Below are 10,816 nucleotides of genomic sequence, written 5' to 3' on the forward strand. Positions count from 1 at the left end.
GCAGCTCTGCACACAGCTACTGGTTGATTCATTAATTTTCATAGGGAGGTCCCAGTTTCAACCCAGTAAAAATGTGTATTGAATTGTTCTTGGAATCCATTTATCTCCTTACTGAATAACTCACTGCTCAGATCCTGCCAGCTGCTAGTGACCACCAGGTCATGAGAAGACTTGTCTGTCATGCGCTCTGCATGTTCATCCAGCCCCTCCTGATCGGCGACTCTTCCCCCCTCTCCTGCCCACCTACTGTAGCGTTCTGTCATTTAAGGTGCAATCTGTGGCAATGCACGTGTGTAAAATATATTTTTCAAGGGGAAAAAAAAAGTCCACATTTTCTTAACCTCTCATTGTAAATCTAGCTTTGCAGGTACCCATGATAACACCGAGGCTGACCAGGAGGAAAATTTCTGGTCTCAGGCTCTGGAGGATTTAGAGACCTGTGGCCAGTCAGGAATTCTGAGGGAACTAGAGGTAGAACAATCTTAACCTTTCTTTCCAATTATAGAGAAATATAATGGTTTTGGTTTGGTTTACTTTCATTTTATTTTCTCCTTTTTTTTTTTTCTTTTAAGTTGCACTAATCACACCAATTCATTTAAAAGCTTTAACCCCTCTCCACAGGACAAGGCTGACAGGCGTCTGTGTTTGAGAAACATGACTCTCTTGGTACCTACCCTTTACCTTTATATTTGTGCTTGTGCAGCTGCCTCCCCGCCCCTAACCAGAGCTGTTTTCTTTTGTACAATGCAACCAAAATTCTATAAACGTGTTCACCTCAGAGCTTTGACTTGCAGCTTCTGCTGTGCATAATCCTCGGTGCTGCCTGCACAGGCAGCAAATGGCGCAGAACTTCTTAAGTGGGCATAAACCCTCCTGCAGCAATGCATCCCATTCTCTGACAGACGCTTTGTGCAGTTTTCCTTAGCATGTTGTAGGTTGCCTTTTAAATTTAACCTTAATTTGATTAAGATGAACATAAAAGAAAATCGGTTTTTCAAAATGTTTACCTGCAATCTTACCACTCTGCAAAAAAAAAGCTGCCAATGGGAGAAATGTTCATTATATAGTGATTTCTTCACTACACAACAAAATTTCACATTTCATCCCGAAGTTAATTGCAAATCTAACCATGGTTTGTGTTAGACTTGGAGGGGGAGGACGGGGGCAGAGGGAGAAGGGAACAGAGACAGAGTAACTTTGAGTCTTTATTTTTCTAATCACCTTTTCTCTAAGTTGTCTAATCAGAACAATTAAATTATACTGCCACTTAAAGCTACAGAATGAAATGTCCTAAAATATTTTCTTTTATGTTCTTTTAAATTCCTGGAGCTGCAAAACTGGCAGAATCTCATTTTCATTTTTATGTTATATAAAGTCCTTTAGCAGTCAGGAGGAATGTGAATGGCATAACTGGGTGAAAGTTTTTCAGTTCAGATTAATTTACTTCCTCAGATTTATGGTTTCTGTATTGCATGTACGGGTAGCAAAAGTGATTCTCATGTATTTGTTATTGCAAACCAGAGAAATGTAGGAGAAAATGTTATACTGGTTTAATTCCATAGTTAGGTATGGTTCAGTACCACAGGCTTCTCTTGCAATTTTCAATATTCAGAGCACAATAAAAGGAAATGGAAATAGATCATTTCGAAATGGAAATAGATCATTCATGCTGACCAGAATTCACTTACTTTAACACATTGAATTTTGCTCAGCCTTTCACAAAAGTTAAATTCAGAACTGTAGATGCTGTATCGTTTATAGCATCGCCTTGTTGCACATCCCACAGCTCTGAAAATGAAAGCAAGACTCATTCAGTATGACAGGATGCTGAGAACGGCGATGCCTCTATTTTATGAAGTGCCATTGCGTAGTCAAGGACTCCTTATCGTTTTTCATTTCAAGGTCCTCAGCCAAAGAGCAAAGAAAACTGTTGTTTGCCAAGTCCTCTGGATGGTTTTGCTCCATCAGGCAGTAATATCAGTCATTGCTGAGCACAAGACAGACTGTTAAGGCTACAATACATTATCACAGAGTAAAAGTAGTGCTGAAGCTGGGAAAAAGAAGGGCAACAGACATGCTCACCAGAGTCAGAAGCAAACAGTTATTTGCCTGTTTTCCCCTTTTTCTCCCCCCCTTTATTTTTACTACACATTTTCAAGAAGGCTGCCTGCATCCTGTCCGAGTCAGAGTTCAGGTTGTGGCCTTTTAATTTCCCTTTTTGCTTGTCCATCGGCACCAGGGAGAATAACCAGGAAATTCAGCGTACCCTATCCCAGCGGCAGCACCTCTGTACGGTGGCTGCGCCGAAGTGTGTTTGCCTCCGTTCCCCAGAGCAGAAAGCCTTGCCCAAGGGAGGAGGCTCCCTGCTGTGCACGGGTGCTTTTCATGTCAGTCCATTCCACCCAGTGGGTGTGATGACTCCTGTCATCACCTTTCAAGAATTCACCCTCCATGTATTCTTGCATCTAACATAAAAGGCTAGCTTTTACAGAGATTAAAAACTGCAGTGAGACAGGGCCTTGTATCTCTGAACTATCAGTGCTAAGCTAAGGCAGTTACTCTTGCAATATGCGTTATGCAAAATTTCTTTCCAGGCAGTGAGCTCACCTGCACTGAGCTTTCCCCGGCCTGGGAGGGTGTCCAGGCACGCTCTCTGCCAGTGCTGACTCTAGACCTGCCTACATATTCTGCTGACTCACATTTTTTTCACCTTGCACACAAACTCTGAATTTTAAATGCCTTCTTGTAGTTCCAATTCCAACAAATGCAATTATGCCGCAACTTAAATGTTGTTTTATTTACATGTAAAATATTTTTCAAGTAAGCAATTATACTACACAGTCTTCAGTCTGCCTGCCAGGGGACTAGCTTACAAGCATAGCCATTCTAGTGCTCAGTATTTTAGTTTGAAATGCCATCTGAAAACTTCTGCCTATAGGGTTCTGTTATTGTTGCTGTGTTTTGTTGTGGTCCTTTATTTTATAGTGACTTGCAAGCAGATTGAACATCTATCCTCTTGCCTTTTGCTGTGCCCTGAGTGATGTGTGTTTTAACAAAGAATAGAGATGTTTTTCCTACTGCTAAGAATTAACTTCTTACTTAACCCACATTCTGTGTTAAAAATTAACCTGTTCGTTAATGCTCTAGGCCACAATTATGTCAGGAAGTACAATGAGTTTGAATTATGAAAATCCACAGCCTCGTAGCCAGCTGGGAAGACAAGCCAGCTTCCAGGAGAGAAGTTCTGTAAGGCCACATTACAGTCAAGCTACTCGTAGCAACACATTGCCGTCAGATGTGGGGAGAAAGTCCATGGTTCTGAGAAAAATTAAGCAAGAAATGAAAGAAATCATGTCACCAACTCCTGTGGAGTTACACAAGGTCTGTAATTTTTCTTCTGACAGCTTTGAAATAGTATATTCAGTATAGGGAATCTAATTATATGGCAATACAGTAAGCACTTTTTATAAAGACTCCACAGATCTAATTTGGAGGCCATGCATATTAGTTCTTACAAACACATTAATGATACATCCTTGTGGGGGAAACAAACAAATAAGATGCATCCTTGTCTGCTATTTCGTATTACAATAAATCCTCAAAAGGGACTGCTCTTTTGCAAGGAGCATCCACTGGTAATTTGAATTGACAATACCAATAACTCATCTCTGCAAAATGTGTTCATTAAGAAAGCAAAGTTTAATTTCTAGAAAATACATTTCTTTAGGAAATTACTCAGGAGGGTTTGGGGCTCCCATTGGTCCTTTTTCAAATTACCACTCATTTTGAATCAAATACATGAGACTCTGTGTACATAATATAGAATGTTATTTCAAATTAGCTGTTGCTTCTCTTCTCTTTATAATTCCTTTGCTCTAAAGAGGATAAATAAACTTCAGTCTGTGCAACTTCTCACTCCTGAAAACTCTGGAGATCACCTGGTGATATGAAGGTGGCTCTGCACCCCAAGGAAGTCCTGGATAAAGTATCTTCAGATACACAGCACAGCAAACACCCTGCAGTGAGGCCATAACAGCAACCAGTTTCCAGAACTCTGGGGGATGTTATAATGCTGTTCTCCTAGATGGGAATGAGCATCCCATCTCCTGTACCCATCTTCCTCTTAAACGTCTGAGATCCTCCCAGAGAGGAGGCAGAAGCACAGAGAAGTTTCATTAAGAGGTCACATGTTGTCAGTCTCAAGAGAGTTGGAGTTTCTAGTCCCTGTGGGTTTGACTCAAGTTTCGTTTATAGTTCATGCAACTTAGTTCAGTGAGGTGAGGACTCACTGAGTATGGGCTAAATGAATGTTTGCAGAAGGTAGTACAGAGTGGATCTTACATATGGAAAGTTAATCCATTGCCAGCGTAAACAATCAGTAGGATGGGTTGTGATAGTTTTAAGCTGTTCACATTTCCAGCTTGATGTGAAGTGATTAATGGAGTTAGTTACTGTGCTCAGTTTTCCTGAGTGGCAAGTAAATGTGAGATACAAAACAAAGCTACGCCAGTAGGCATTTCATGGTGTGCTCACATTGAGCAAAGGCACACTTTTCTCCTATGGATTATAAAACCATCTTTTCATGATTGATAAGATAAATCCTTTCCTGGAAAGGAGTTAGATTTCTATTAATGAGTCAGTATGCTATGGTAGCTGTTAGCTCTTAGAGTCCTGGGCACTAAAAAAATACCCTGTCCTTGAGGTTCTCTTTCTTCAGTTGTGTTTTTTTTGTAGATTGCTGTGACCTTCTGTTTTGGTAATTTCCAGTTCTTGTTCAGATAATATACCCTTTTTTCCCCTGTCTGCTGTAGTGATGTTGAGTTTGCTAATACTGTCTGTTCTGTCATCCAGAAAAAGACTCATTTCCTTTCTAAAAATCTAAAAGTTGAACCTGCACCAAGGATTTTCCAAATCCTTATAGTCATTTAAGAAAAATGGAAACCGGTGACTAGATCTTACGGTCTGATTCACCAAAGTGGGCTTGTACGCCTATGACCTCACATGCAGCTTAACCCAAGCATCATGGGCTGCTTTCGTATTCATGCCCATCTTAGCAAGTTCGTATTTGTTAGTTTTCTTACTGGTTCTTGTGTAGCAATGGGCCTGTTACTTTCTCTCTCCTGCTTCATTTTTGTATTAGACCTCTAGTTTAACACCAATAACCTCTACAGCTGCTATTTCTCATGGACAACTTATCCAATGATAGTTATCCAAAAGAGCTGCAACGCCACAGGAATTACTTTGCTTCACTGTCAGAGAAATGCCTTGATTTAGGGATTTTTCATAACAGAACTTGCTGGCAAATGTGCTCTGCCCTCTGCAGGCAAATGTCTTAATCAGCTGGGCCACCGATGGGACAAGCAGTGATGTATTTGGAACACTGTTTTGGATAATTGTGATGGTATAAATGGTCTTTGAAATACAAGCTAAGACATAGCTTGCTTAAGACTTACCTCAGCAAGATGATGTGTTTGACTGTGTCAAAGGACAGGTCAAGGTGCCTATTTATGGCCTCAATGCCATGAGCCTGCGTGCCTGTTGAGGCAGGGCCTATGTGCCCTATACATCAGAGTTCATACCTTAAGTTTGGTTGCAGAAAATGGGCCAGCTAAGGACGATGTTCCACTGGTATTTCATAATCTGATTGTGAGAGCGAGAATATATGGTTCTACCAAAGAAAAAGCCACATCTAAAAATGAAATGCATCAATAGCCAGTCCGACTGTGTAGTGTAAGAGAGAATAAGACTGGATAAAAACTGCTCAGGGTACAAACACAAGTAAGTCTAACAGGACAGGATGCTGAGCAGATGACATTAGTGGCTTGTCCTTCTCAGATATACACCTGTCAGAAAGGTAACGCAGCCCTGAGGATTATCTTGCTGAATGCTGCAAATTATGCAGCAAGTTAACCTGAATTCTTCAGTGCTCTTTCTTATTTCCGTGCATTACATTCACCAAACATGTACTTGAACTGCCTTTGTCCTGAGGAAGCTGCAGTTGAGATAACTGTTGTACAAATCTCTTCAAACATTTGTTCTAGATGGTTTAATAAGTAACATTCACTTTAACTGGATAGCTTATTGCTATATCAGTACCCAAATTTAATTAATGCCTTTAATTGATTTTATCTACCTAGGTAAGCACATAGATTAATATTTTTCTAAAAATCATAGCGGACCATTTTTTAAAGTTTCATAGAGCACACATTCCTCTGAGAGCAAAAATATGCACTAGACATCAGATAATTTTTCAATATTATTATTGCAAGTAGTCATTAACCTAAAATTACAGTCGGTTAAAATACCTCAATAGCTGATCTGTGCAAGATGTATGAATTTAAATTAAGCATTTTCCCTTAGATTTGAGAGGGAGGAGAGGCATAGAAACAGACTGAAAACTTGTGAGCCTCTGTTTAAAATTTGTAACTATTTAATTGCTTATGAAATATGAATTAAATTTCCAATTCAGCTTTCTTTTCCCTTAGGCTCCTGCTGTAAATTTAAAAGTCTAACAAATTGCCCATAATGGAGATTTTGCTATTGAGATCAAACCTTCCAAAGTGTTGTGATCAGAAGTACAGATAAAACAGCATGATACAGGTGTTGCATGAATTGCCTGCAGTCTCATACCCCTCAGACAGGGCTGCGCTACTGGCAAGTGGAGATGTGAAACCTGTGTGCTTTGCCCATACCCATTATTAAATAAAAATCTGGGTATTTCAGGTAGCTGGGGTCTTACTTGTGAGATTTTCTTTTAAGAATATATGCTGCCCGAAAAAGTAGCCCTAAGATTGCAACCTACAATACAAAAGAAAGTTCTGTGCAGATGACTTGCACCTAAAAAATGGGACAGCTGTCAAGCATGCAACAAAGTTAAATCGCAACCTTGTCTCTTAAGTGAATGAGATTCTTTAATTTCCAAGCTCCTGGTAAATAAACTGAAAGTCAAGAGAAGATAGCCATAAAGAAAACAGATTTTTAAAATCTTTTATGATCTGCAGATCTGAAGAACCAGAGAAATGAGAAAATATTTTTATACGTCAAAGTTCTGATTGCAGGGTAGTGAGTAATTCCCTTCTGGAGTGCTCAATCCATGTAAATCAGGAAAGTCCAACCTGAGCAACAGGGTGGGGGGAGGGTATAAAAGACTTTAGATGATTATTCTTAAGTTCTGCTTCCCTCCGTGCCCTACTATTGCAGGACTTCCCACTGTCCTGCAAACGCAGGCTCTCACTTCCACGGCAAAACTCCTCTTTCATGTCCCTTATCATTTGCAATGCTCCATTTTTTTGACTCACAAGCTGGGCATGAAGTAGCACGTGGATTCCCTGGGCGTTATTATAGACAAGACAAAAGATAAGGTGAGCTAACGTGGAATGGCACTTCCTTAGGTCTGTAGAACAGAATTTGTATGTATTTTGTTTGCTAATAGGTCACTCACTAAAAATAGGAAAAAAGCAACACTGTCCTAGACCGTACTAATGGGACCATCATCTGTAGTACAAGCAGAACTATCCTCCACTCTAGTGTGGCTTTGATAAGATCTAGACTGTAATAGAGTGTCCAGTTTGGGGTCTGAAAAATCAAAGAAGGATGTTAACCTACCGAGGAGAGCCCAGAGAAAAGCAATGCTTGTTTCACATCACTGCAGAGAAGGGGAGGATGAAGCGATCTTGTTCTCTGTGGATGGCGGCAGGGTTAACTCTCAGCCAGGGCGATTTAGTTTAGACATGCGGAAAACATCTGAAGCACTGGAAGGGATTACTTTAATAGACTGTGGAGTCTCCATCGCTGGAGATTTTAAAAAGCAGGACAGATAAATGTCTCTCAGAAATGGGTTAGATGCAGTTGATCCTGCCTCAGGGCAATAATACAGTCTAGATGACTTCAGAGAGCCCCGTTTCATATGGTTTTGTAGTTCATCTGAGGTTGGATCCAGTTCCACTTAACTTCAGTGCCTGAAGGAAGAGGAAGGGGAAAAGAAAAAGCGTAAGTGGAAAGGGGAAGTTCCCTTTAAAAATCGTGCCATCTATGCTGGAATAGCACATGGTATTTTAAGTAAGTCTTCTCTTAGGCACCATATCATGTTTTTACATTTACTTTTCAAGGCTTCGTTAAGAAGCAGTTAACATGATGCTCTCCTATCCTTTGTGACAGTGTGGAAAAAAAAGTTAGCATCTCATTTCAGGAGAATTTGTGTCTCGGGCCAGTGCTTATTATTTTTCATTCTTACCAGGAAAGGTAGAAAAATCTGTGAACAAAATTGATCTCCCTCCTTTATTTATTGTTTTAGTCTTGTAGAATTGTAGTCTTATAGCACTTTCATAGCAGCTTCAAACATACTTCAGATCAAAGCCATGTTAGACATGCTATGATATCACAAACAAAAGCCTCTGTTGATAACAAATTATTACAAGTTTCCCAGAGTCCTGCTGGTAAAGCAGCTGTTGATACAAATTAAAATCAATCTATGATGAATTATTTTGAATTTGCAAATAGGTTTTTCAGTAGCTGAAATGCCCATTGACTCCTAAAATTTGCACTGAGGTGGAGGAAGTGTGAGAGGTTCAGCAAGACGGTACTTTGGGGGAAGATGGGACAAAAGAAGGCAAAGGCCCTAAACACAGCAGCCACTGGGAAGTTTAAAATGAGAGCTCATACCCAAAAAAAGTCACTGGCAGGGAGAAGGCCTTCAGCCTGGTTAGTGGGGCTTTAAGTGTGGATTTCTGCTCTGCTGTGCTGTACAGAGGGAGAAAAACAACAGAAGAGGAACTGGTGGAACCTAAGGGGCAAATACTGCGTGTGGGTATTTGTGTGTACTCCACGTGAGACAGAGAGCTGTTTTCACAGCAGTCCAGTGCTGCATCCTCCACGCCTACAGATACAACGCTGCTGATGCTGCAGCAGCCGGCCTTACAACTCACTTATCTTAGCTGTTGCCCAGGAGAGCTACCAAACTTAGCAGTGAGTCTGGTTTCATTCTAGTTAAAGCTAAGTAAATTCAAGAAAACTGCAGAGAGCAGGGGGAAAAAACCACACCCAATTATCAGTGCTCTTTGTTGATGTGACCAAATCCTTCACTCCTGTTTCGAGACAACCTTGTCTGTTCTTGCTTACCTTTTCACAGTGGCAGTTAAGGCAGGATCTCAGAAGCTTTCTGAAGGCAGCAGCAGCCAACGCTGTGCCCCAGCACTGCTGCACCTTGGCGTTCTTCTGTGAAATACTGACCAAGTCCTCAGCAGCCCCATTTGAATTCAGTCTTGGCTCTACCTTGAGCAGGAGATTTGACTAGAGACTTCCCAAAGTCCCCTCCAGTTTGAATGATTCTGTCATTCAGAAACACCAGAAAGGAATTCAGTGACTGGCACATACGAGGATGGAGGCATATGGAGCATTACTGATACCCCGCCATTATAAAATTACAAAGCACTCTTAATGTTGTCATTTTATTAGCCAAGATACGTTTTGAATCAGTATTTTGAACCCAAAGTGAAAAAATCTGTATCAGTAAAAGCCCGATTTTGACTGTGTGACTGTATCTGCACACTTTTTGTGCCAGTGTCAGCGTGTCAGTCAGACCATTGACTCACATAATTTAGTTGCGTAGGTCTGCACTCCTGATGTGAGAGAGAAGCAAAGGAAAAAAACCACTTCACAGAAATACTAGGCATACCACATACCTACAAAACAGGCTGAATCCTTCTATCGAAGAACTGAATTCACAGAACTATCTGCGAGGACTTGTTCTCTGAACACCTGAAAAACCTTCTGCTAACAGTTTTATTAACTCCTGTTTCCTGCTTTTGAATGACTGTCTATGACAATTCTATGATTCTGTGACTGTCTCTTGGCTATGTGACTGTGTGACTGACTGTAAGAACGCTGCCTGCAAGCTCTTGCTGAAGGAGCCTTCATTCATACTCTCTTAAAAGATTGCATTATAACTCTCATACTGAGCACTTTTGAGATCAGGCCTTTTCCAGGGTGGACCATTGCCTGGCCAAAACCAGGCTGCTTAGGGTGTATGATGCCGGCAGCTTTTATGCCCTAGGGAAGTTTTGGAAGACACAACACCGATTGGTTAAAGCCAGGTCTTCATCCCTGAAGCAAACCTAAGCTTAAATGGATGACCAGTTGGCTGCTTGCACTCAGATTCTGGCAACTAGAGAACAGGGTAGAAAAAAACCCAAACAATTAAGACTCCAAAAAACTGACACCACAAAAGGTGGGATGAAACCCACAATTTCCCAGCTGGCAATCAGAAGTGAAAAGGGCTGCTTATTACGGAAGAATAAGGCAGCTTCTGAGAATATTAATATAATGTCAAAATGGGGACAACTCTCGTATGGTACTCTAAGTACCAAATAGTAGGTAAGCGAGCTCGCTGAAGTGGAAAAAAAAACCCAAACCAAACCATGCTAGGAAGAAAGCCTGCCCCGTGCTTGTAGAAATGTGAACAAACTTTTACTTTTTTTTCCTCCTTCTCATCATGTCACATCACCTCCACAGGTAACTTTGTACAAGGACTCTGATGGAGAAGACTTTGGGTTCAGTGTCTCGGATGGTTTATTGGAGAAAGGCGTCTATGTTAAAAATATTCGCCCAGCTGGTCCTGGCGATCTGGGAGGCTTAAAACCATACGACAGACTTTTACAGGTAACGTTTCTGGCCCCGCGCAGGTTCAGCATGAAGGGCCGTGACATATTTTATTTCGCTTTATAAAAAGATTTGTGATGACACTGCAGGGTGTTTGTGTAGCTGTGTACACAGGCCTGACGGCAGAACTGCATAAAGTGCTTACATCACTTATTTGGAA

General features: G+C 40.9%; 1 protein-coding gene across 5 annotated transcripts in view; it reads left to right on the top strand.

The window, feature by feature from the left end:
- GRIP1 (glutamate receptor interacting protein 1) overlaps positions 1-10,816 on the top strand; it is a 230,661-nt gene that overhangs the window by 216,540 nt on the left and 3,305 nt on the right. For 3 of the 5 annotated variants that reach the window (XM_074168854.1, XM_074168855.1, XM_074168856.1), the window contains 4 exons: positions 360-471; positions 622-666; positions 3,148-3,381; positions 10,510-10,656. In XM_074168854.1, the coding sequence (XP_074024955.1) occupies positions 360-471; positions 622-666; positions 3,148-3,381; positions 10,510-10,656 (538 nt within the window). The remainder of the gene's footprint in view (positions 1-359; positions 472-621; positions 667-3,147; positions 3,382-10,509; positions 10,657-10,816) is intronic. The other 2 variants (XM_074168857.1, XM_074168858.1) reach the window with 1 other exon arrangement.

The sequence above is a fragment of the Numenius arquata genome, chromosome 2 (assembly GCF_964106895.1).
Source record: "Numenius arquata chromosome 2, bNumArq3.hap1.1, whole genome shotgun sequence".
Classification (NCBI taxonomy): domain Eukaryota; kingdom Metazoa; phylum Chordata; class Aves; order Charadriiformes; family Scolopacidae; genus Numenius; species Numenius arquata.